The sequence below is a fragment of the Tetrao urogallus genome, assembly GCF_951394365.1.
Source record: "Tetrao urogallus genome assembly, chromosome: 3".
Lineage (NCBI taxonomy): Eukaryota > Metazoa > Chordata > Aves > Galliformes > Phasianidae > Tetrao > Tetrao urogallus.
In genome coordinates this window covers 50,413,378-50,440,846 of record NC_136815.1, presented here as the reverse complement: position 1 = coordinate 50,440,846, position 27,469 = coordinate 50,413,378, and the positions used below count along the sequence as shown (strand labels likewise).

General features: G+C 38.8%; 1 protein-coding gene across 1 annotated transcript in view; it reads left to right on the top strand.

The window, feature by feature from the left end:
- The window catches only part of PIEZO2 (piezo type mechanosensitive ion channel component 2), a gene marked incomplete at both ends in the record, with an annotated part of 287,728 nt that overhangs the window by 145,542 nt on the left and 114,717 nt on the right, over positions 1–27,469 (top strand). The window contains 2 exons of the mRNA XM_079533880.1: positions 10,438–10,600; positions 24,886–25,096. Coding sequence (XP_079390006.1) covers positions 10,438–10,600; positions 24,886–25,096 — 374 coding nt within the window. The remainder of the gene's footprint in view (positions 1–10,437; positions 10,601–24,885; positions 25,097–27,469) is intronic.

The following is a 27,469-nucleotide window of genomic DNA, read 5'->3' as shown; positions in this document are numbered from 1 at the left end:
ATGGATATTTTTTGTAAGGGGAAGCTGGTGAATCTCACACTTGGCTCTACATGGTGAAACTTAAAAAAAAAAAAAAAAAAAAAAAAGATGCTCAGTAATGCTTAAGCTGTGAAAGAGCCTTTTGCAACACTAATCATGCAACTGCCTCTCAATCTTAATGTGGGAATGGTTTTAACTTAGTCCCCAATATGCTAGACTGATATCTGCACTACGAGAAAGACATGAAACTAATTCGTTAAACTGCAGGTAAGCTTCCAGAGTGGAAAAGGCAGTGCAATTTTTATATTTGCTCCATACTGCTGCAAACCACAGTGTAATCTATCTTCTTCTCCCTCTGTCATCTCTTTCTTCCCTTCCCTCCCACTCACTGTAGTGACATGAAATTTCTTTCTTCTGCTTCAGCATGTAAAAGCTACTTTGGTTTCATTTTATTTATTTTCTGTCATCTTGCAGCTTGACCGTATGTATGTTTGCCATCAGACTGCATCACCCTGCTGTGTGATGACATTGGCAAGTGACTGCGTTACCAAAAAATTCATTGCTATAGCAGATGCAGTTGTGAATGAACAATTAAATCTTTTAAATTGAAAATGTAAAGTCAGTCAAGAGTCAGTCAGTGGATAGAGCACCTGAATGCAAAAACCAAGGATAAGAAGTCATGCAGTGATACAAAAAGCCTGTTATAGTTCAAAGGCAAAAGAACACATTTTTTTATTCTTCATTTTGATTTTTTTGATTATTAATTTTGATTAATAGAGTTCTTTCACATTCATTCAACAATTGTCTTCTAGCTGATAACATTTGAGCAAAATATTGATTAGCTGTATATCTTAAGCATGTTCATCATGAAATATTAATTGTGAGACCCTCACTGTATTCTAGTTCTAAAAAACATTTGAAGTGTGGACAAACAGTCATTTTTTTTGAGAGCTCTGTAAATACTCAGAATGACTCAAAAACTGAGAGAAATACAATAGACAAGAAAAGAAGAAGAAAAAAAACAAACGCACAGAAAATTTTAGTAGGCTCTGTGACATGACTGAATGTTCTGAGCTGGCTCTTCCAAGCAGCTAGTAAATATTCTTTTCCATATGCACATGATGAGAAAAATGGAGCAGAGGTTAACACACCCAGTTCACTAGGGACTCGCGTAGCCTCTGCACACTGTCAGAATGCAAAGGAATATATACAGTTATTGTGAAATATGGAATTATGTGAACATTGAGAAGCCAAGATTTTCCTTCATGGGCTACCATATAGGGGAAAAGACATTGGAGGGTAGGGTGTATGACTTGATGCTCACATCTGTTCCAGTTCACTGCTGCTACGAATCAGGCTGTTTTGCCCTCATATCCCTTTCCTAATCTTGACCAATAATTTATAATTGGTATCAGCTGATAATTTGGCTCTCTTTTTTCCCCAGCAAAATGAGTGAATCAGGAACGTTATCATCCTATTCTTTACTGTCCAAGAGATGACAAACCTTTGAAAGATAAAGATCTCTATTAGTTTTTAATGCTGTCTCCAAAACATCCACCTACTTCATCTGTTCTCTTTATTTCTGTATGTCTTTAGCAAAGGAACAAGGTGTCTTCAAGCCCAACTTCTGAAGTTGGAACTGAGACTGAAACTATAAGGTGAAATTACTTAATTGATCCACTTACTCTGAATGCTGATCTCAATGCCTTAAAGTCAAGAGTGAACAAATTGCACAGTACGCAGCAGAATAACAAAGCCTGTGGATTCCTGTGGATTTGTCTTTCTGGATCTTTTGTGTTATCACATAACCCATTCACTTGTACACCTTGTGTCATGTTGTAAATCTTGTTCTTTCTGGAAGAAATGGAGCTAAACATTCCTAAAGGAATCCATATGAGCTGAGATACAGCTTTGTTAGTTACAAGCCGTATCATTATGATTTTTTTGCTTGCTGTATCAGCTTTCCTCAGGGAATTTTACTTTCTGCTACAAACTGCAACATGCATGCAGTCAGCAACCCAGTGAGGTTAAAGGGGAATTAAAGTTGAGCAGGAATATTTTTAATAACGTGATGAGAAAATCTATTTGTACTCCATTGAAACTAAAAGCTATGGTCCTACTGAAAAGTGGATATTTATTACTTTATAAAAATTCTGAGAATGTGCTATGATGATCTGGATGCTTTGCCCAAAGAGTAACCTGATTCATGTAATGCTGTACCACAAATTGAAACAAGACGCAACAAGTGAAGGAGTATCATGGAACAGAGGGAAGGAACTAATGACAGAGCAGTCTCTCTAAGTGAGATTTCATAGCTATGTTAGATTTTATAGTTTGGATATGTTTTCCTTGTTAACTGCAATTAAGAAGAAATTTTCTCTGCATCTGGACAATTGTATAATTTCTGCTGCAGGATTCTAGTGCCTCCGTAGCGTACTTAGTGGTGTCATATTGATCTGACGGTCTATGCTAGATCAGCAATTCCTTAAGATCCTCTCAGAAGTCACCTCCATTCAATAGAAAACTTTTTGTCCAACTGTTTTCGTTAGGTTATTATGTTGTTCCATGCCACCTCATCTGCGTTTTTTTGTTTTTTTGGTTTTTTTTTTTTTCCCCAGCTAAATTAATTTCAGCTAACTTTCAAAGGAAGCAAACATCAGATAGAGGGTATTTTATGGCCTGTGTTGTTCAAGCTCTTGAACTGTTAGTCTGTTGTCAATGTTTTTCTTGGCACAGCCTGGCCTACTGCAGTACAGTGGTAGCTGAGATCAATACAGTGGTAAAGTCACCAGTAGTCAGATGTAAGTCAGTCTTTGTTTTCCTCTGGAGAGCAATCAGCGTTGCAATTACTATCCAAAATTTTTCTAGGACTTATGCTTAACCATTTAGCTTTGTTTTATTATTTTTTTCTGTTGTTGTTATTGTTGCATTTTGTTCATAAATAAATCAATTAGGGGTGATGGATTTGAATGATCTTTTAAGATCCCTTCCAACCCAAGCCATGCTATGATGCTACTAGACCTCCAAATGTTAGTTGGCTTGTGAAACACAAGTTTTAAGCTCAAGGAGGAGAGGTTTAGACTGGATGGGAGGGTGAAGTTCTTCACAAGAGAATGGTGAGCTGCTGAACAGGCTATCCAAGGAGGTTGTGGATGCTCCATCCCTGAATGTGTTCAAAACCAGGTTGGATGGGGCCCTGGGCAATCTGGTCTAGTACCAGATCTAGAGGTTGGTGGCCCTGCTGTACCAAGGGGGTTGGTCCCTTCCAACCCAAGCCATTCTATGATTCTGTGAAGGCTGTGGCCAATGGAGTGCTATCGATCCATGCCCAGGGGCTAAACAGGCCACTGCAGGATGCTGATGGGGGCACTCCATTTTCAGGTAAAATTAGGAGTGCTTTACTTCATCTCTTTGCTCCATTTGGGTCTGAGTAGACCCAAGGAGCTATTGGGAATAGGTGAACGGTTGGACTGGATGATCTCTTAGGTCTTTTCCAACCTTGGTGATTCTATGATTCTATGATTCTAAGGATGGGATCATCCTTAACAATGCTTGGCCAAAGCAGGAGTCTTCCAGACAACAAAACAGTGCCACAGTTGGCTTCTGCAGCTGAGAAGGGTCTTCAGATGCCATCCATCCCAGCCATTGTCCAGGTAGCCCCAAGTAATGCAGGGAATCTGTCTTCTCCCCTTTCATATAAACAAAGAACATTTGTCACCTGGGAACTATTTCATGTGTTCCATGTTAAGAAAAATAAGAAGTTACAACTTGGGCATCAGGATATTTAGTTTGACATTGATTTCTAGAATTTTACAAAAGTGCATCAAATTTAAATTAGGATGCTACTTCTGGCCGGTTTCAATGGAAATCAACTGGATGTTGGCCTTTGAGTCATTGTGATTTTTTGACAGTGACAGAGGTGAAGGTAATCTTGTTCTCTTCTGTCCAGTCTTTGTGGATGTTCCCGTTCCTGCCACTTGGCAGGGATGACCCTTGGATATTTTTGAATTAGGAGTAGGCAAGTGGATGCAGATGGGTCCTCCATGCTTTCAGTTAAATGTTTTGGGCACTCCAGCTTGAACAGCAGCATTTCCTAGTGGCTGCGTGCCTTTATTCTGTATTGAGGATAATCTGGCTCTGTAAAATGACAGTAATTTACAATGTCACTTGCTATAATTGAGGGAAATATCTACAGCTGACTGAAAAAATCATATGTGTCTTTTATTTTCTGTGAGTGCATTATATGCTGGCTCTAGAATGAAATAAAAAGTAGTATGAAATGATGGTCTGTTTGTGCTCCAACTAGTAAAAGCTGCAAAGAGAGCAAAATATGTGTTGAAATAACCACAGAATGTCAGCCTCCTTCAGTCTTTTCAGCACTTTTTTTTTTTAGTCAGGACTATTGTGGAACATATCTGTATGCCTTTCCATAAACAGTTAGCTGTCATTCACCAAGTGTTTATGAGCGTTATGGACCAACTGATTTAATTGTGAGTGTTTTGCAGTGATCAGTGATTCCTGAATTAGTGCTTTGGAAAAGTCTCATTTAGTGTGTAAATGAGAAGCTAGAGAGGAATATACATTCTTGTGATAGAAAGTCTCTTTGAAGAATCCAGAGTAAAATACCTCTGCAGCTAAAGCATCCTCTGCTCTCTTCTGCTCATTTTGGCTCTGCCCCCGTTCAGGATCGTGTTCCCATTTTGACCTGAAATAATTTGTGCTGTGGATTGATTTGTCATTCCCACAGCCTTGAGGGGCTGGCACGCGCTGCACCATGGGTGTGGATGGGAATGTGCTCACTTCCTCCTTGGCTGTGCAGCTTCGATTCTACTGCAAATTTGGAGCTGCGGGACACGGGCAAAGCAAGCTTTATGTTGTGCTGTCACGAGTCTGACAGTAGCACAAGTGAGTGCTTTGCGTGATAGCTGCTAAATCCCTGCTAAATTTTATGCCCTGTGTGTGTTGCCTGGGGCAGCCTGAAATTTGCCCTTTCCTAGACGATCAATGATGATGAACAAGAGACAGTGAGTGCTTTAAAAAAGAAAACTTGGCATAAACTAGCTTTTTACATATTGCACATATCCATGCACATATCCACATATTAATTTTTTAATGTTGAATGGTTTGTGCAAGCAGTGACATACCAATATCTTGCCACTTGCACTTGGTTTCAAATAGCTGCACTCCCTCTGCATGCACAGCAGTATTTGGGAAGCAAATGTTTGGTTAATATGTGGTTAAGCGCTTTTGCAATACAGAAAGTGTTCTTCCTTGCAAACTGTCTGTTCTGAGAAAGTGAAGTGTACTTTTGGTTTTTGAATTCATGCAAATGTCATTTGTAAGCAGTGATTAAGATTTTACAAATACTTCGGGAGCCTTTTGAACTTGTATCTTGGGTAAGTCACTGCATGCTAAATATTTTTATAATTGCCTCTCTGTGCATTTTTGCTTCCCTCTTCCTCTCAGTTTTTTACTTTGCATGACCAAAATTCTCTTAAAATGTAATTTCAGGTATTTTGGATAAAACATGGCATTTGACAGTTATATTAAGGAAGCACAGGATTAAGAATGGTCATGCACAGCCCTGTGGACATTAATATTAATATGACAGTAAAACCCTGTTTTGCTTTTGTAATGTTCCTTGCCTTCAGTTAGTGGGTGAGCATGAGGTAAGGAAAGAACTGAAGGCAGACCTACCAGCACTTAGCAAACTGCGTAGTTTGCCCTGAGGATCATATCTAGGTTGCCTTTGGAACCAACTTCAGGTCTGACTTGCCATTTGAACTGGCAGGGAGAAGTCACACCAGCGTGAATGCAGACTGTTGAGCGCCTTGTGTCCAGGGAAGTGTTGGCTGTGCCTGAGATGAGGTCCACAGTCCTTAGACCCTGACAGGTTATGTTTGAATCCTTGAGCAGTGGAATTACAGACATTTTATCCACAGTTCAAAGTCAGAGGAGACAAGGGGCCTCTTTCAGTTTTTTCCTAGCTGCAACCATTATTGAGATCCACTTCCATCAGCAAGCACATACATGAGGCAGTCTGATTTTTTGTCTTTGGTATTCTCAGTTTCCACAATTTTTTGGGTCATAGAGTCATAGAGAGGATATTGCTGATAAACAGCTGCATTTGCTTCTGCATGGTACAGCTCATACATAACACTGCCAGTCTACATTTTTCAGGGACTGTGCTTATGATACTTGAGTTTGATTTGCCTCCAATCCAGTTTACGATTGCAGGTGAAGCCAATGGAAATTGTGCTGCACACATCTATGGTGGTGAATTAATTATTCCTTAACACAAGATCCACTTCGAAATGTCAGATATCTCATAAGAATCAAGCAAGATGAATGGAAAGTTTTAGACACTATGCATCTCTTCCTTAATTTATTACCTATAAATTCTTAATACGTTACCTAACAAGTTTTGTGAACTCAGTTCATTAGAAAGCAGTCAGCTACTATCAAAAACCCCTGAGGGAACTGAAGAAATCATGGAATCACAGGGCATGGAAGGGGCCTCCATATGTCATCAACTCCCTGCCTCCCCTTCTGCTAAAGCATGTTCCATACAGTAGGTTGTACAGCATGCAGTGAATGGCTTTGGAGGAACTTGTGAAACTATGATAAAAAATATTTTTCAATACTTTCAAACAAGTATTCAGTATAAGATCAGGCTTTTTACAAGGCTTTGTTAGGATAATCAGCATTATCATTTCACATAAAGTTAACATTACAGTATGTTGCAGATAGATACTGAGCTAATCTGAATTCTCTTTAAGACAGGATTTTTCCCAACATCTTTGTTCTTAAGAAAATACTAAATATTTGGAGTTCAAAGATTATTGGTGTTCATTCTTTGTGTGAAGTTGTTTGGGTTTTGTTCTCTTTGGTGTTATACATATTGCTTTCTACATGTTTTACTGTGTACTTTATTCCATTGAAGTCACTGCATTTTTAATTCTAATAGCTCTGGGGTTGTGCTGCTTTTATTCTGCAAATCTGAAATAGCAAGGAAAATATCATTCCTAAGAAGTGAAATTGAACCACATAATGCAGCATCAATGTTTCATAGTTAACCAAAGCTTTGTGTATTCAGTAGAAAAATGAGTAACTAATTTGTGAGAAACTGTTATTCTGGAAAGCAGAAAAATATATAACTATTTTCAGAAAACTCAAATGCTACTTCAGGAGCATCAAGGACAACTATTTTGATTAAATAATGCTCACTTCAGTCCTCCAATGCATTTGCATTCTCTCTGACTGTGTGTATGAAATAGGAGTTTTATTCTGTATGTCCACAGCTTAACTATATTCTCTGTTGACATGACAGAATAGTTTCACACAGTTGCAGAGGAGCTCTTGCAATCCTAGTCTTAGTCATTCGTCCTTGCCTTAAGAATTGTGTAAGTTTCAGTCGAGGTATCTATTGCAATTAAGCTCTCCTTGTAGGAAAATTTTGTAGTCTAAGTGAGTAAACAATGCTGTACTGTGTCTACGCCCAGTTCATTTTACTCTGATTCTTGAAGTGATTAAAATGAACAGTTTCCCTAGGAGATCTCTGGAATTGGTTTACTGTGTTCCCGGTTTAATTCCATCACAAGAGAGCTTCCTTTGGAGGGACAAGCACAATGTGTAGACTGTTATCAAATGCTAAGTCTGACCATGTGTGAATGCATAAATAAAGTGAGAAATGTTTGTGGAATTATTGCAGTATTTACCTTTTTCTTTTTTTGTCCTGCCAGAGATAACAAATGGGAATAACTGATTTTCGGTTTAGCTGATGCTATGAAAAGCTGGGTAGTAAATTGTTTGGGGTCAAATGAAGCAGTATATTTCTCTGCTTTGTAGGAGAATATACATTTCTCCATTTTCAAGTGAACTTTTGTTTCCTCTTTAATTATCACACTGAGATCAATTTGTTTTCCTTTTCATGGGGAGCTGAGGACAGTGTGCATTTGTGAATGGTTCTGGTGAATAAGCTATTCATTTGCAGGGTTTCTCCCTGTTCTGTGGTTAGTATCACTGCTCAGTATCACTCTCTATAGCCAGCCTGAGCTGCACATTACATCTTTCCCAACAACACAACTTAATGATTTATTTTGAAAAATCAAAGACACTTGGTTTGGGTTAGTGGAAAGAAATGTGAGCCATGACAGAGGTGGTGCTCCTGCAGGGTCGTCTTGTTCTGGGGGTGTTGAAGGAGGAGGACGACCCAGCCTGGCTCCGCAGGAGTACAGTGTGAGCAGGGAGAACCTGGTACAACTCAGCAGTGCTGGTTATGAAGGCCCTTAACTTGTTTGTGAGGGAGTGGTTGAAGACAACTGACTTGTCCCTTAAGTTCAGATGTGGTGCAAAGCTAATTTTTATTTGGGACCCCATGCCTGCATACAGAAAAAATCCGTATGTAGGAGTATTACATATATACGGTCCTTTTTCAATATGACACAAGCAAATGTATATTATTCTAAAACTAACTCTGCTTTCAGTTTTTTTGAACTTATTCTAAAAAAAAAAACCCCATGTGATACTTTTCAGAATCAAGAATTCAGATTTTGTTGGCACGTGTTTAGGAAAACAGCCTTAATAGGCGGCTTGTAGGATAGCAGTTGGGATATGTGCAGCTAATTCATTGTTATGGTTGTGAATCCTGGGTACGTTGTTGTTGGGAGTTTGTTTTATTAGAAGTGTACTTTTTATTACTTCCTGCCAAAGGAGATGCTGTAAAGTAAGTGCCTTCACGAGGTGATCTTCGGTGTCAGAACTGCAGTGCTGCAGAATGAACTCACATGCCAAGACTGTATTTTCTGTAACATTAAACAGATTGGCTGTCCTGTCATGCACCAGATTACTCTGTGGCACAGTTTCCTTGAAACAGCAGCGCAGGAAAACATACAAGCAGTCCATTGAGGACTTAGCCACCTCATTCTTTTACAAACTTTTCAGTTACTTAATTTTTTTCCCTGCTTCAGTACTACTTGATGCTGTTAATGAAACATTTTGAAGCCACTTAGCTGCTAGAATGTGTGACTGTAACAGTAAAGAGCGTCCAAGGAAGAAGTTTCTTCTTTGTAGAGTTGAAGTTTCCCTTCATTTACAAGGAAATGCTGGGTCAGCAGTAGTGATGGCAAAAATGGAAATGTAGGATCTTGGATTTAGATGAAGCAGGCCAGCAAGATTCCTGATAGCGGTCATGTCCTAATCACATCAGAGGCTTTTTAGGTACTTCAGATCTGCTAGCATGATGACGTTCAAATTCAAAACGTTGCAGATAACTCCTTCACACATAGCTTTTTTTTTTTTTTAAGGCTTCAAAGCTGCTAACAGTAAAGAAAGGACAGGAGGGCTATCTTTTTTTTTTTTTTTTTTTTTTTTTTGAACCTCTAAAATAAACTATCAAGATTTTATACTTTGGTAGCAGGCGATGAAGAACTAGTGTAACCCACTCACCTAAACCCAAGGAGCTATACAGATGACTCATCTGTCCTCAGAAATGATTACAGAAACAAAGGCCTAAAAAATCTGTTAAAATCAGAACTGCGTTAATGTCGTGATTGGCAGGTATACTTTGAATTCATTAAAGTTATAACATCTCATTAATAAAACTTAGAAGGCTATATCCTCTCATTAATGAAAGCTAAAAGTTCAGTAAGTACTTGCAGCAGCTTAACAAACTGTTCATTGTGCCACTAAATCTGAATCCAAGTTCTCCGTTTTAACAGTGAACCAAATTCAAACACTGTGTCCAAACCCTTAAGCTCATATTTTCCAGCATAAACAATTAAATCTACATAGCAGAGTAGTGATATTCCCTTTGTAGATAAAATTCATACAGAGGAGTAGAAAGATTTTCATGGTAGGGAGCTAGTTGATTCTCTTTAATTAATATTTAAATATTAGTACTTAAGTACGCATATTAAATACCGGAAAAGATATGCAGAAGGTTTGTTTGAATAAAAGATATTAACATATCAAAACGCTAACAGAATGAGTCATGTTAAAACATTGCAGACCCTTCCAACTATGTCACCCTTCAAGGATGACTGGAACTCCAGCTTGGTGGAGCTGGATGCTGTTGTCTTTGCCAATGATGTCTATAAAGAGATTGCCATTTACATACATAGTTCTCCTAGGAACTCGCATGAAATGTTTCTTGTATGTGTTGCTCACCATGAAATCAATTCAGACTTAGGTTAATCAAAATATGAAGTATCAGCAAAATATGATGATGTGAGCTCCCAGCGAATAATCACTTATTCTGTATTTCTGCAAAGTAAAAACAGCTCTGTCTAATGCTCTTGGTCCTCCTCATATTCCCAGAATTCTGAATCTTTCTTACAATTGGGTTTTGGGGGTTTTTCTTTGCCTTGAGCTAACTTTCTGTTCCAGTCGAAAACGTCCTTACAAGTAACAAATGTTTTTTTGTTCTTTTTTTTTTTAATTTTTTTTCATTTCATACAGTGTGAAAGGAGCAGATGCTGGCAACGTGATCAGACTATTTGTACCAGACATCGGGATGTTCATTGCGAGCCTGACAATATGGCTCCTCTGCCGCAACATGGTTCAGAAGGCAATAAGCGAGGATGCGGTGCAGTGCAACGCGCAGTTTGAAAATGAGGAAATGGTATCAAATATTCATTTCTGTCTGTACTGCTTATAGCTGATACTGAACTTTGGCATTCTTGCTGGGAGTTGTATCCTGAATTAGTCTGATGAACATGGAATATGCTAAGTACTCTTACAAACAGGAAACCAAACACTTAATTTTGAAGTGGAAAAGCTACTGTTGTCTCCATTAAACAGAGCAGAATATGAAAACTGGTAGTTTTGCTGAATTTTCAAATTGTTTTGAATTAACAGGTAGGCTGACCGCCGTGTGTTTCTTCGCCAGGGTTTCTAATTAAGTCTGAAAAAGATTTTTGCTACATACATTGCTCAGCCTTTTAGTTAGTGCCCACATTTCCAAACTTGGTTTAAAGAACAGCAGAATCTAAGTAATGATCAGAAATGACTCTTAGCAGAAGTGCGGAGAGACTGCGCATTATGTTCAGGAAGGGAATTATCTAAAGCAGTGGTTATGCAAACAGTCGAGTAAGCTTGATGATAGTTCTTGGGAATGATGCAGCTGGAATTATTGTTGTGTTTGCTGTATATTTTACTAGTGGGAAGAATGGCAGAGATCGTGAACACAGAAAAGTCCACATATAAAGGGAAACAATTTTATAATACAAAAAGCCGTAATGGGAATTTAGCCCAGGGTACAGAGAAATTCCCAGTATCAGTCTTGACATGTTTTTTATCAGACTGTCTAGCATGCCTTGTGTCTCATTTTCAACCTTGTTTTACATATGGATGAAATGTCTTTTTCTTTACCCTCAAAACTCCAGTTTTAAGCGAGAAAGTTGCAAGTTGCTCATTGCAAAAAGAAACTGCACTTTAAAAGTGGGTAAAGCATTGAGGAGATCAGCTGTCCGCTTTGGTGTTAGAGGGAGAAAAATTTCTGTGTGATTCTCTGTTGTCTGGTTTGTGGTACTGCCATAAGCTAGTTGAGTTTCTAGCCCAAGAAAGATCAGTAGCAGGACTGTGCTTTACATCCAGTTGTTTGCAATTTCTTAGGTGCTCTCCAGGCAGCTGAGGGTTGCCTGAAGATTACACCCTTTTATTACACACTGGAGGATACATCGGCCTCAGTGTCATATGAATACGCATGGTTCTGCCATGTCTCTGGGAAGCCAGTTTTACCTGCTTTAAATCTGCTTTATCTCTGGAGCTGTGCAGAATGGATTTAGCAGCTGGAATCTAGGACTGTAAGGGGAGAAACTAGAAGCATTAAGAAAAGTTGCTAATTGTTAGATTTTGTGTTCAATCTGTCTTTACTAAAAGTAATATTTTACCAAAGTGGGCTCTAATGAACTTCTCTGAAGCCCTTGGCCTCCTGGATAAAAAATGTGTTTGCATATGCATAAAATAGGAGTAATGTAATAGCAGAAGCTCGGAAGAAAGACAAAAGAACATGCTGACGTTCCTCTGAATCTATATGATAGTGTTTAAATATTAACTTTTTGGTTAGTTCAGAGCCTAGAGTCTGGGCAGGAGAAGGGAGCTCAGTCTCATGGAAACAAGGGATGCTGTCTCTGCCAAGCAGGGCTCAATAGATCTGCCTGGAATGCAAGAAAAAAAAACTGAGCTAACCAGCAGTGATCACATAGAACAGAGGGCAGCTTTAAATTGCATGTGTCATGGACTCGTGGCTAACTCAAGGCATTCCACTGATACAATTAAAGGTACCAGAATAATCCACAAAGGAAGAGTAGAGGTGAGAAGAAAGAGAAAACTTTGACTGCAAAGGGACACTGATACCAGGCAAATGGAAATCTGCATAAATATATTTCACTTCTTCGCGTCAAAACCCAGGAAATATTATTTATATTCTGTGGGCTGTATGCATTATAGATTATTTAGTGAACACTGCAGCTGTGTTTAGATATAGTGGCACCAAAAACTTCACCACAGCTGATGTTTTTTTTTTGAAGTGTAATACATACTGTCATGTGAGGTGATCCCCAGTGTTTTGAGGAATTCTGATCTTCACAGCTGAAATTATGGATTTACATCGGAATAACCTGCTTGTTTTTAAAGATGAAGTAAAATGGAGAGTGGAAAATTAAATACACGTTAAACACATATTTTCCAAACTTCAACTTTCTCTTTGTAGGTGTCTGCATATAACATCCTGGAATCATTTCTGCTAGTTAGGAGGCTGCAGAAGCAGCTGAATCTGCTAGGAATTGGCAGGACTGTAAGGAACCTAATGCATATGCAGAGCATGCAGCCGAGTGTCTGAATTTGGAAAAATATTGGCATGGTCTGAGATGACTCCAATCGTGTGGGTTTTACAAGATAATTTTCAATTCCTCTTTGATAAAGCCCACTGAAAAAAGCGAAAACTAAATGAAAAGTTGACTTCAGCATTATCTAATTGCTGCTTGTTTTGCCATGGCTCTGTACTGGTACGGTAACTCTATTGAATTAGAAAATACAAAATGAGTTAAAGAAATAAGTGCCCTACAAACAAACGCTTCAGAACTGTTGAGCTTGGTACTGTGCCTCTAAGGGAAATAGTCGTGGGTTTATTAGAACAACTCCACAGCCAATTAGAGAGTTGAAGAGCTTATGCTGAGAGTTCCTGCCACCACTTGTCAGAGATTTATTAAAAATGCATATGCTGATTTAAACTGATTCAACAGATCCATAAATGACGTTTAAGAAAGGCGAAGTGCAAGGTGTTGCATTTAGGTCAAGAGAATTCCAGATACAAGTACAGACGGGGAGAAAAACTGCTTGAGAGCAGCCATGCGGAGAAGGTCATAGGGCTCTTGATGGGCATGACCTAGCAATGTGCTCTTGCAGCTGGGAAGGCCAACTATATCCTAGGCTGCATCAAAGGAGGGGTGGCCAGCAGGGAGAGGGAGAGGATTGTCCCTGTCTGCTCTGCCCTTGTGAGAGCCCATCTGGAGTATAATGTCCAGGCCGGGGCCTCCAGTACAGAAGGGATGCAGAGCTGTTGGAGTAAGTCCAGAAGAGAGCCATGAAGATGATCAGAGGGCTAGAGCACCTCTCCTATGAAGAATAGCTGAAGGAATTGAGCTAGATCAGCTTGGAGAAGAGAAAGCTTTGGGGAGACCTCATCGTGACTTGCCAGTATTTGAAGGGTACTTACTGACTTTTTACACACTCTGATAGTGACAGGACAAGGGAGTGTGACTTTAAGCTAACAGAGCATAGATTTAGGTTAGATGTTAGGAAGGAAGTTTTTATCCAGAGGGCGGTGAGGTGCTGGAATAGGTTGCCAAATGAGATTGTGGATGCCCCATCTCTGGAGGCATTCAAGTCCAGGTTGGAGGGGATCTTGGGCAGCTTTATCTGGTGTGTGGCAGCTCTGCATGTAACAAGAAGCTTGAAACTAGATGATATTTTAGGTTCCCTTTAACATAACCCATCATATGATAAGAGAGGTAGTTTTTTGGATTGACAGGTAGCCCTAAACATCATGAAATGGGCACTTTGACTTCTAGAAAAAACAGAGAATTTATCTTACATCTTCACCTTTTTGCATGAACTTATTTGAGGAATTCTCAGACATCTGTGCTTTTGGGGAGCATGGAATACCTTGGAAATAGGCTAAATTAAAAAAAAGGAAGAGTAGCATATCTACTCCTTCTGAATTCTAAATACAAGAAAGCCTGTTCAGTGATAATTTCAGTAGTTCTGAAAGTGACCTTTTCGAAGCTCTGTATGAATGCATCATATTTCAATTTTTATCTGGGCATGCTGGAAAAATTGCCTGGAGTTGAGTAGCAGTTTGTGTACATAGCTGTGGCAGTAGCATCCAGCAATGTGTGTCTGTAGAGCACAGTGGATCAAATCGCTCATGGATTAGCTGCAACTCAAGATGAGAAAAAGTATCAGAATCCGAATTAAGGACAGCAAGCATTCATTGAAAAATGGATGTCCTTCTTCATTACATTGTGTCCAACTTTAAGGGAAACAGATCTTCATCAGAAAAGTGTATTCTACAGAACAGAACTGGGGATAGGAGGTTGGAAGGCAGTAAGAGACTCTCAATTATTTGTAAGTAACGCTACCCCAGGAATAAGCAAAGAGTGTGGTTTTAATTAACAGTGAGTCATGAAGTAGGAAGGTCTGCCAGATACCAGGCTGCAGTCCAACTCATTACCACCCTTAAATGGTTGCACACTTGGAGCAAACGTGTCTGCAGGCCTTTTTTATTAGGGCTCAGAAAATTTAAAGCAGGTGAATTCAGCTGGAGAAAGGCCCAGATTGCAAATGCCGAAAAGCACAATGCCAGTCACAAGGTGTAAAAGGTGGAAGAAAATGAGAGAGAACAGTTAACTTCCAGCTGCAGCTGAAAGTATGACATTTTTGATTTGATGCAGATGGTGGTTTAAATGCCAGAATGCAGATGCAGTATATACAGTCTGATAGGTTTTAGAAAGGAAGTAGCTTTTTCTCGTGACTGTTGCCTGATATTGTAATTGACAGGGTAAAAATATCCTTGTGAGATTGTGTAACTTCATCTTTACAAGAGGTGTTGATGTTAAGTGAAATAAACAGTTGCAGTCTTCAGTGCAGCTTCCTCCAAGGCCCTTGCTGCCTTGTTTGTTTGAGCTTGTTTCTCATTGACGCTCTTCAGAAAAATGAAGCTGCTTACTTCATCTGTATCTCAGCTTCTGTGTCTCTTAGCAAACTGGAATGGTAATAAAGCTCAGTTTCTTAACTTTGTCTTTCTAATAATCAGGCTGATAGGCTGGGGCTGTCTGTCATACGCTTACATCAGGCAGGCAGGCCATTTAGAGCTCTCTTTTGATTCAAGTCTCCGAGTGCAAATGCAACATATGCAGGACAGTTCAGACAAGCTCTGAGTTATACACATCCCATGCTTTGTCTAAGGTCCATTTAGACCCTTATCCTGGAAATAGCTGGTACCTTGTGTATTACCACAATAAGCAAGTTAGCGATAACTTTTTCCCCATCTCCAATATTGCTTTTTATCTTGATCTCTCCTAGTGAGAGACTGGCTTTAATCCTAAAACATATGGTTTCATATGCCTTCCAAAAATGTTGTTGTTAATTATAGCTACTCTGTATAGTCTTGTTAAACATATAATTATCCAGTCCCTTTTTAATACCTCATTAATTTCTTGGCTTCAGCAGTGTCATGAAGCAAGGACTTCCACAACTTAATAACTGCTCTCTGATTTGATTTTAAATTTAACACCTTTTAATTTTATGGAAGGTCTCTTGTATTACATGTTGTAAAACAGCATGAGATGGTATAAGGAAAATCAAGTTATTTATTATCTTACATATTCATCTTTCAGAAGGTAAGCAATCCCTGTTCTTTTTTTTTATTCATTTCTTTGGTCATTTTCATTATTTTTCCTTGAAACAGCTAATGTTCTCTTGAGCTACAGGGGATATCGATGCCTCAGCATTTCAGATAAATGATCTAAATAATGGTATGATTACAATCCTTATAAGAGTCAGAGGATTTGGATAGGGTGAATCTACTAATGCATCATCTACTTGGACAACCTGTGTAATGAGCAGAACTAATTCAGACTAAGGCCCGCTCTGGGAAAGATGAGTTTACACATTCCTTGTAGTTGCTCACACCTGCAGGTCTCCTTTGAATTGTTTACAGTGGTGCTCATGACCTTGTCTAGATGACTGTCCTGTTTTCCGGGGATGAGCCTAGTTTTCCTGACTTTATTGCTTTGTGTTTATGTTACTCTTCATCTAATGTTATTTAACAGTATCAAACATTCACCTGGCTTGACCATCTGGCTCTGACTTCTGTAGACATATTCCCACCTGCAATTTAGGCTTCTTCAGTGTCTGCTTTTCTTCAGAGACGGTAAATAAGCATATCAAGATGCTACAGGTAATAAAGAGGGAAACAGAGAGAGGTAATGAATATCTTGGTTTCTTTTTTATCTTCATGAACACACCTCTTTTTGTATTTTCATCTTTCACCTCACCCCTCTTTTCTTTCTTTTTTTTTTCCCTTCATGTTTATTTAAGATGACATTTGCTCACTTTTTCTAATAGATTACAAACACTTCTTTGATTTTGACCTCTGAACAACTGTCCAAACCCAGTTGGTCCTTGGGTGCTTCGGATGTGGTGAGAGTAAGATGTAACACCTTATTTATGTGGTTTAAGAAGAGTACCCTTATCTCTTTGCCTGCAGCCTTTGTAGTAGTGAAGTTTGCCAGACCTTACTCTGCCTCCCTCAGTAACAATTCTAATGCATCTTGTCTTAACCGGGGTCAGAAGTTTACAAGTTACATTAGCTTCTTTGTTTGATGCACATGTATTTGGATAAGTCTTAACACAAATACGCAATTACACTACAGCAGTGCCTCAGCGAGATAATGTTACATAGTGCAATACATTATGTATTACCAAATGCTGTTAGCCTGTTTAGCATGAAACTTCAGCATGCACCTGCCCTGGTTTGGTTAGAAACAAGGCAGATGTGTAATGAAATTCTTCTTGTGACAGCTCTCTTCTGGTCTTATTGGTTTTCTCTTAAGAATCTTCAGTGCCAAGTTTGGAGATGCAGTATTGTAAACCAGGAGAGCAAAATATTAGAATATTAATTCCTTTATCAGCCTAAGATATGAATAACACAATCCAAGAAAGGATCTAAATTTGCTTTCCTACTATTTCAGGCAGCTGTATTCCCACGGGAAGACAGGAAGCCACGTCTTAAAACAAGGCCATTTTTCTTTGTCACTGCTCCCGACAAGACCCTGTTCTGGAGTTTCATGGTTTTTTTTGTGTTTTTTTTTTGTTTGTTTGTTTTTTTGTTTTTGTTTTACTGGTGGTTAGAAATCCTCTAATTTAGGTTCCACACGTATTCCTGACTGCATTATATTGTTTTGTTTTTGTGCACTTTTGATTCAGAATCATTTCTTCTCCAGCATTTATTTCCCTGATATTTTGAAAGCAAATGTATATATATACGTCTTTGATGCTTGTTTTGCAAGATGAAAGAAGTGAAGCAATTTTGTATCTTTTTATAGATTAGATAGTCTGTTCTCCCATTCATCACAGTGGTCTGTGGCTCTGTAGGGCAGTACTGGAGAAGTACCCAGGCTACTCCCATGTGAGCTGAGGCAATACTGCAATAATAATGGCAATCCGGTAGGGCTATTTATCATACTTCTCAGCATGATGGATAATGGTACAATGTGTGTACTCCTTCATCCAGGAATTACTCCATATGGGTGCTATGCAGCTTCACATATCTGCACTAGCTTATTTAGAGTTCCTACTGAATTGTGCCTTGTAGTCATAACCCAAGCCTTCTTATTTCCTTTTCACTAAAAACCATGTTTAATCATCTCAGGCCAAACCACCAAACTCTGCCTGTGACTTCCTCTCTCTTTTGCATTTGGCTTCTATATCTGACAGCTTTTTGAAGTTGAAATGTGAAACTCTATTTCCATATTCACTAAGTGAGTCTTGTGCTGAAATCACTTGATGTTTGCTCAGGTGCAGTAGGTACACTGGAAGTGAAACTATCTTTGGCCTTCTCAGTACAATATCTATTGTATACAGCATTTAATGATTTTGACTTCCTGCTTCAGAACTGTGCTTTTTTTTTTTCTCTTTTTTCTTTTTTCATTTTCTCTGAATCTCTGAATGCCTTTGTCCCTAAATGCTTCCAGTGTATGCCCTGATCGTTTTTTAGTGTAACAAATGACTCTTTCCTACAGCATATTTTACTCTGGAATTGCACACAGTTTGTTCTATCAAAACCTGCAGATGTATTGAAAGTTGTTTTTGATGTCACAAGTCTTCCAATTTTATGTAGTATTTAGGCATTTAACCCAAGATTTAGAATGCTTTAGACCAGTCAGAGATTAAATTCTTCATTAAGATTATAGGATTTGAAGTTGATTTAGGACTTTTCTTCTTGGTATAATCAGTTTTAGAATGCTGTTCAAATTCCAAAAGGCCTCTTTATTCTTAACCTTACACCTAGCAAAGTTACTTGCTTGTTGCAATTGTTACACGTTTGATTAGCTCTGCTTATTTAGTAGGCTTTTCCTCTGAAGTTAGTGCAGAACTGACTGTGAGTGTAGAGTGCTGAGTCCGGAGGGTGGGTTTCTTTTGCAGCCTGTACTGGTAATCTGCAGCCCTACCTCCTCTCTGCTCATGTAGAGATAGGTTCTGTAGACTCATCTGAGTTCTCTTTTGAGCACATCTATCTCATACTAGCTGATCTTAAAGAAGATGCTCTTGCTAGATAGCTCTGTTTCCATACAGCTCAAGTTGAATGACAGGAACTGTCATTATGAAAGTTTCTGTATCTGTTCTGGGGTTGGAAAAGAGGACAGATACTGCCTCTCATATGCTGGACGTTTCGTAAGAACTGTGGAATTCTCCACTTTCTTGAGAAATTGGAAATGCAATAAATGAATACCTTAGTGTGGTTTAGTATTGACTGAAGGTTAAACCTGCAATCATTTATATCCCATTAAGGGTTTGCAGTTCCTTTGATGGTAAAACAAATAGCACTTAAATTTCTCTTCCAGCTTTTGTACTCACAGATGGATCTGTCTAGAGAATATTGTGTTACTCCGGTTAATTTTTCTATATGCATTTTCAGGGTATATTTACAGATACTGCTTCTAATAGTAGGTTTGTGATGAATTCCTCCTATTCCTGTAACTATCTAATTTCTAAAAATAAGGAGCTTTTTGGTAAAAAAAGAAAAGAAGAAGAAGAAAAAGAAAAAAGGGCTTTTTTTCTTTTTTTTTATGCCTGAAAGTAGAATTCAGCCGTGTTCTGATGTGGTCCATCTCCACAGAGCTCACCAACTCTCTTCAGTTAAAGGTTACAAAATAGTTACAAGGTAAGGCTGTGATGGAGGGGGCCCAGGAAAGGTTCAGGCTCCAGGCAGTAACTCCCTGTCAGGACAAACTCTGAAGCCTTAACGACAAGTAAGGGACAACATGTGTGTGCATAAGGCATTCTGCTCCTCCAGAGGTTGTTCACAGTTTCTTTCACAGAGGCACTGTGTAGAGTGCAACCAGGGGACAGTCAGGTTGCCTGAGAGTAAGGCAGTGCCAGGAATGTTGGAATGCTTGTTTTGTTTGTTGTGTTGGTTTTTTTTTTGCCATCTCGGGTGTCACTGCTGGATGTGGTTTAACCTGGCAGTAGCTCAGCACCACATAGCCATTCGCTCACACCTCCCAGTGGGACGGGGGCAAATTGGATTAAATGTAAAAGTGTGAGAACATGTAGGTTGAGATAAAGGCAGTTTAATAAGAAAGGGAAAAAAACCTAGAATTAAAAAACAAAACAAAACAAAAAAACAAACCAGAAGATATGATGCACAGTGCAGTTTGCATTTCTGCCACCAGTAATCCACCTGAAAAACAGTGTCATCACTGACTTGGATAATGAGGCTTGCCACATCATCTCTCAATAACTCTTTTTAAATTCTCACATAATCTACAGATAAATAGAGCTGACATAGCAGGATCCATTTAACTTTTATTAAAAGTTCTAGAAGCAACACATTAGAAAAAGTTGGCAAAATTCACCTGTGTGTTTTCCTCAGTTTTATTTTTCATGTACTCACTCCTCTATGTCAGTTTCCTGGTACTGGCTGGGAGGAAATGTCAAAACGCTGCAAAAGAAACTATTTGTACAGCATTTATCAGCCAACAGGAAGGAGGAAGCACCTGAACTCTTATGAGAATTTACACCTGTGAGCCTAGCAACACATACTTTAGAGGTGTTAATAACGCAGTGCATTCACAGGCATGGGATTTGCACTCATTGGGAGATACTGATGTATCCTTAGTTGTAACAGGGCTGGTTAGTTAAATTGTGTTGCTCTTGTTGTTTGGATTTTTGATGCATTGTGTTCATTTCCTTTGTAGAATTGAAAAGTCAATAAACGAGCAAATTTGCATTCACAGACACAATAGCAGTAAGCATAGGTGCAAAGCAAGGAAAATTCTGAAGCAAGAATGGGCTTTTGGTTGGATTTAGAGCTTCCTGTTAGTAAATATATCTCTGGGACTGGAGGATATCTTTATGCAGCAGTGTTTATACTGTACCAGATGAAACATGTAAAAGTCAGATGTTAATAAACCAACCCCCAAAGTAGCTAATGGACATTCTGGCCCTGGCCTCAATAGTAGCTGCCATAGCTGCCACAGAGGCAATACTGTTTCCTTGCCTGTACTCTCTCTCAATTTCACAGTTTAAAAAAACGTTTTACAATAAGTACTCCTGGGACTTCCACACGATTGCTGAAAAACCTAAACTGCATTTAGTCTGTTTATAAAAAGTCCTGGGGCCCTGCTCCGCAGAGCAAAGGTCATGGAAACACATGTTTATGACTTTACAAATGCTCTATACTCCTTGAATGGAGAAATTTATTTGATTTAATCAGCATCCACAGGGATCCTGTAATTGCATAATAAGTAATTTATTATGGAAGTAAAAGTATTTTTCTAACTGTAGCCTATGTAGCATGGGTTTGTAGCTTTGGACTAATCCACACAGTAAAAAGAGCTTTGCAAAACAGTCTGACTGGAGGAATGGTGTTCTGTGATGAGTGTGTACTTGCATGGCTATTTAACCATCAGAAAGTGTTACAACAACATGCACATTATCACCATGCTGAATGTAAGAACTGTTCACTGTTTGCATGCCTTTGGCAATTTGAAGTGTTTGGCATGAAAAACTGGAAAGCCATCCCAGCTTACCCCATTGGTTTGAGGTAGACATGAGAGTGGGATAACTCAAAGTTTGTCTCCTTGATATACACTGGAACGTGGCCTTTCAGCTACTTCAGGAAAGGAACATGGCCTTTCAGCTCCTTCACTTCACCTTGGATACCAAAGTACAAACAGATATGTTTGTACACAGAACGTCAAACCTGTAGTTGCTTAGCTCTCAGAGTCTTTTCACTGAAATAATCATTGTCTGGGGCATTAGTGACACCACTGGGAGACAGAATAAGGCAGAGAACTAAGGTATTCATAAAAGCTTGCAGATAGGGAACTGAGGGATGTAGAACATAACCTCAGTGTTTTGGGCTCACTGACACTTGTGGTATCCAGTGCCAGCGCAAGAGGCCATGGGCACAAACTGGAGCACAGAAGGTTCCCTCTGAGCAGCAGGCAGCACTTCTGTGCTGTGCAGGTGATGGAGCACTGGCACAGGCTGCCCAGAGGCTGTGGGGTCTCCTCCTTGGAGGTCTCCAGAAGCCTCCTGGCCGTGGGCCTGGGCACCCTGATCTGGTGGCCCTGCTGCAGCGGGGCTGGGACTGGGGGACCAGGAGGGCCCTGCCTGCCTCAGGTGTGCTGGGATTCTGTGACTCCACTCTTTCCAGGGAATATGCTGGTGTAAAGCCCTGAACTCTGAAAACAGGGAGTCTTTGTCATCGACATCATTGGTAATTCGGATGGCGATGAAAAACTGATAAAACAACTGTTCTGGAAAAGCTTCAATGACTGCAGATTATGGTTATTGTTGATGATCAGATTTTCTCATGTGATAGCTTCTCTTTAACAGAGGAGAGTCATTGAAGAGCCTCAAATCAAAACAGGAAGAGATATGTAGTTTTAGAAGGAAAATTTGAGAAATCAGTGTTTTCTGGGGATCAGAACACTGCAGTTATCTTTAGGACAGCTGATGATCTCAGGAACACCTGAAGTAAGTTGTTCTGCATTTCTGATGGAGTTTTTACATTGCTGTAAATTTTTGTAGATCCTGAACTACATATTTTGCCGTCTAAATAGAAGTGCAAAGATAAGGTGACTTGTTGGGTAAATCATCCACTTTCAGGCTTCTTGCTATTTCTAATCTCTGTGCAGCTCAGTTCATGGAAACTTTTGACCATCATCTCATTGTCAGCGTTGTCCTGGTTGAGTGGAATATTCTCCTTCCTAGTGCTTCTCCCTGGGCATGCTGTGTGATGTGTGTCAGTAGCAGATTAACAATACAGAACTGTTAAGACAACAAAGGTTGGACGCTTTTAACTTGGCTTTCTTATCTCTTGTCCTCTTTTTTATTTTGTTCCTTGAAACTATTATGTGTTTTTCTCAAACGCATACTTAAAAATATTTTAATTATGTACTTTTCCCTTGATAACTTTTTCTATTTTCTTACAGATAAAATATTTTTATTTTCTTTTCTCATTTTTACATGTGTACAGTTAAGTGCCAACTCACTTAAGCTATAGTAAATGTATGACTCGCAATATAGGTTCATGATAATCATACAGATATTTCTCCTCATAGTCTCCCTTGGAATATCTTATTTATTTTGAAATTATTCCTTTCACATTTTTTAATTCCATATTTTAATGCCTACTGTCTTAAAGTATTTGAAAACAGTAGCTGAGGAAGCAACACTCTCCTTCAGAAAGGTCCGCAGGCCTGTGTATGTTAGGAGTGCCATTTTGTATTTTCTAAACTCTCTTTGGTTTGAAGTGTAAATATTGTTGAAGGTCTCACTGTTCACTGGTCATATTAAACTGAAGGAACAGAATGCCAGAGCCAGTGCAGGTAGAGTAAGACCGAGCCTAGAGAACTAGATGAGGAGCAGGTTCATCTGGTAAATATAGCCCAAGCAGAAGTGATCATTACTTTTGCCCTTTGTATGGCTTGCTCACTAAAACAGTTTTGCTAGAAGAGCATAATGTATTATTCAAACTACCGTCGGCACTGTTTCTGAATACTTAGCTCATGTTGCAATAGGAGTTCAAATATGAACTGAAACAATGAACAGATATAAAACTTATTTTTGCTGAATGGCCCAAATTGTGACAACTGTCTGTTTGCACTGCCATCTCCTCTCCATTGTTCTGCATCAGAATCTAATAATTTGTATGTGGAGGGCTCTGGGACAATAACAAAGGGATTACGATGTTACCTTACTCCATTTATAATGGATATAGTTAGTGAAATAGCTGGGTATGTCCAAGAGAAAGGTACATTTCCTCTGTCAGCCCTGTTGTATTTAATATTTAATCATCTGTAAAACAGATACTCTTGAGAATGAGCAGGCTTTTTCTGGGCAATCACAACATTGTTAATGCTCCAAAGCGGGAGGAGAATACGCACCGAGCTTAGAAGCGAAACAAGGGAGCCCATAAGAATTTTTTTTTCCCTTTGAGAGCCTATGTAACAAAATGGTACTGGAGAATTTGGATGTGTTAAGCAGGCCATTCCTGCTGCAATCTTATCTGTCAGCGTGGATTGTTTTGCTGCCAGAAGTCACTAACAAATATAAAATTGACATTCTAATGAAAAAATATCAGTAGTCTCTCTTTCTCACTTTTACACAGAGATACTGCTTGGCCAGAACATTAGCTAATGTAAATCCAGACTAGTGCCAAAGACACAGAGTGAGAATCTGGCTCTAAACTACTACATTCTAATATGTATATGTATGCCCCTTCGTGTCTGTGAATGACTAACTTTTCCGTAAATGGTTTCTCTGGGTGGGCCTCCTGGTTATCCTGGTGATTCTCGTAGTGGGTCAATGATTTATTCTGCATCATTCAAGAGCTCTGAGTGTCTTCTGGTCTCCAAGATATGATGGAGGCTTGATGGAGAAGTCCACTGCCAAACCCTAACAAACTGTTAAGTATGAAGGACCTTCTCCTTTTTCCTTCCTTTCCTTTTTGGCATTGTGCAGTTCTAAGCCCCTGGTCTCATTTTCTAAATTTTTGCAGATTACTTAAGCTTTTGGTACTTCTCTCTCACTGACGTTTTCTCCTGTTCTTTCATAGACTGCTAACCTCCTCATTTCTGATTCTTTCCCTGAGTCTCTGCTGGGTATAGTTTTTCTCTCTCAACCTGCCCTTCCTCATGAACTATCTGTCCATTTATCTCAGCCCTTATTGCTCTGCCTCAGATAACTGAGGAAAGGTTGAAAAGTGGAGTTAGCTGAGGATCTTCAATCGGGAAGGTATTTTTGGTTATTGTATGCAGCTTACACTCAAAGCTCTTAAGCCAAAGAGGAATTTGAGATTATGTATCATAGGATGGAAAGGATGTTCTGCCAACCAAATAAAATTTTGTATAGAATTTGTGGCTTACTATATGTATGTTAGAAGAACTGAAGTCTTTCTCAGCAACAACTCCTAACGTCCTGTCCTCTTGAGAGCCATTAATGCACAACTCTAGCCTTAGTACTACATTTGTAACTCTCCTGTTCCTTGGAGAACTTCCTAGTTGAAGATTATAAGAAGGCTTCATTGTTAAATATTGTATCTGTGTTTTCAAAATTTCAAAATCTCTTTCTCTCTTTTGCATTTTCTCTTTTTTAATCCTCCTCCTTCAGGCTGTAAGAGAAAAGTTAGAGCCAGACGATGCTTTGATGTATGAAGAAGACCTGGATGATGAAGACTGTGGTGAAGCAGAATTTGAGGAAACAATGAAATTAAAACTGCTGCGTAGAATTGCCTCCCTAGCATCCAAACTGAGAGAGTTTATTGGCAACATGATAATCACCACTGGAAAAGTTGTTGTTACAATTTTACTTGGTTCAGCAGGTTGGTGCTTTTGAAAAATTTCCTCCAGAGCCCATTGCATTATGCATTTAAGAAATGAGTTTTCAGCACTTCAGTGCCTGCGGGAATAACAATGGAAATTTTGAAGGGAAAAGAAACTGCTGCTGATTTTATTTAAATTAACTTTTTGGCAAGCACTGGAATATACTGAATTGCTTAATTTTTTAGTACTACTGTGCTGTCCTATCATTCTGTATATGACTTTAACAGTTTTTATTGTAGCCAAATGGTGAACAGTTGCATAATACAAGTGACTGACATAAATTTATAGATTTGGTACTGTCTATTCCAAGTATAAAAATGAACTGAGTTCACATTGCTTTAAAAAAAAAATAATATATATATATATATGTATATACGCAGTGTATAACAGAAGAGATAAACAGAATTCACAATGACTTTTGATGTGACTTCAATGCTGGCTGATAGAAGTAGTTTTTTTTTAATATATCTAACATTTTATGTGACATCTGATTTAGTAATACATAATCAGCTACGGAGGGAATGGAAGTACACAAAATTACTGAAGATTGTAACACATGAATTTAAAATTCGTTCCTGCAGTTCTAAATTAGTATTTATCAGCCTATTCAGATGTTTGAATGGAGTTCTCACATATGAAATATAAGTAAATACCTAACATAGATGTGTACAAGAATATAAGGAATAGAAAGTATAAGAAAAAGTTTGGTATTGGTATTGGATGACACGGAAAAGCGCGTTGTGACTCTTGATAAGATAGGCTTTTTCAGTAAGGTAATCTCATCTAGCAGTCTTACACATAAACAAAATCAAAGTAATAAATCTAAAAAGGAAAAAAAATAGGCAATGTGGATCAGCATGGAGACTGACATCAGGGAAGAGAGTGCTATGAAATAAAAGTGATCGATAGATACAGGCAAATGATTTCAGTCTCTTTCTGAATTTGCATGGATGTAACACAAACAAACAAAAAGAAAATGACCTTTGGCAGATGAAACTGAAGAACAGCAGTGGTAGGAGACATTTTCTTCAGTGGCACTGGGCAGCTTGTCTGTGTAATTCCAAAATACACTGAGGACTGGGAAGTGTTCAGAAGAGAGTAACAAAAAAAAAAAAAAAAAAAAAAAGAAGGGCCTGAGGTCTTGGAAGCCTGTATTCCAGAGATATTCCTGAGAGAGACCTCACGTTTAATTAGTTAAATACTTCCTTAGTCAATGTGCCAGGAAAAAGAAAAAAAAGATGAATGATGATTTGATTGCAGTCTGAAAGTACTGACAAAGTTACAAAGGGCCTACATTTTTGTAGCAGACGTCTCATCCAACAGAACTTATAATGTGATCCAACAGCTAAGTGGTAAACTTGGGCAATTTGAGACCAGAAATAAATTTTGAATTTTTCACTGCCTGAGTAATTGGCCATATAAACAACTTATGCATGGATATAGCATATTCTCCTTCTCCTAAAGTGATTAAATGAAGACAAAGTATCTCTTTGAAGGAAGAAAATAAGTAGTCAGAGGCTCAAGGCAGAAATTACTGGGTGAAGTTTTATATCCTTCATTACAAAGGCAATCAGAATAAATGATCCCTGTGGTCTTGCCACGTGTTTAAATCTGTAAACCTATGGAGAAGCCGGCACTGGAGCAGAGACAAGCTTTCTATGATGGAAAAGGATGTGGTAATGAAACTCAGGCAACATTTCCATAGCTGAGGGTCCTTGTGGTATATATATGTTGCCTAGCATCACGTGGATGTGGCCACTCCAGCTTTTGAGAATCTCTGCCACTGAAATCAGGAGTGAAGCCCCTTGTCTTCTGAGCCCCTCTCTGTCCCATTATGCCTTGCAAGAACTCTGTTCTGTGAAAGGTGCAGATGTATAGGCATCAGTATATGCATCATGGTGTTTTTTTTCATTTTTACTGACGCAAAATATCTGAAGTTTTACATGACAAGGCTTTTCACTGTTCATCCATCGTGTCATTTTAGCATCTTGTACTTAAAATTCATTTTGAAATTTAATATGGCAGTGCATCTATTGACTAGTCTTGCAGCTGCATTTCTGGTTTTCTCCATGCTTTGTGAAATATTTTTACAAATGTAAGAGAAGATTTCTGAAGAGTGGTTGCAACCCAAGTGCTAAGGTACAGAAAAAGTACAGAATTGAGCAAGAAACACCAAAATCCTTTTCCTCTACTCTCCCAACAGATAGAATCATAGAATCATAGAATTGCTGAGTTGGAAAAGACCTGAAAAATCATCAAGCCCAACCACAACCTAACCATACTACCCTAAACAACAGACTTAAGAGCTAACTGTAATAGTTAGCATAAAGATAGTTAGATTAAGTTATTAAATACATTTGTCAGACATTAGA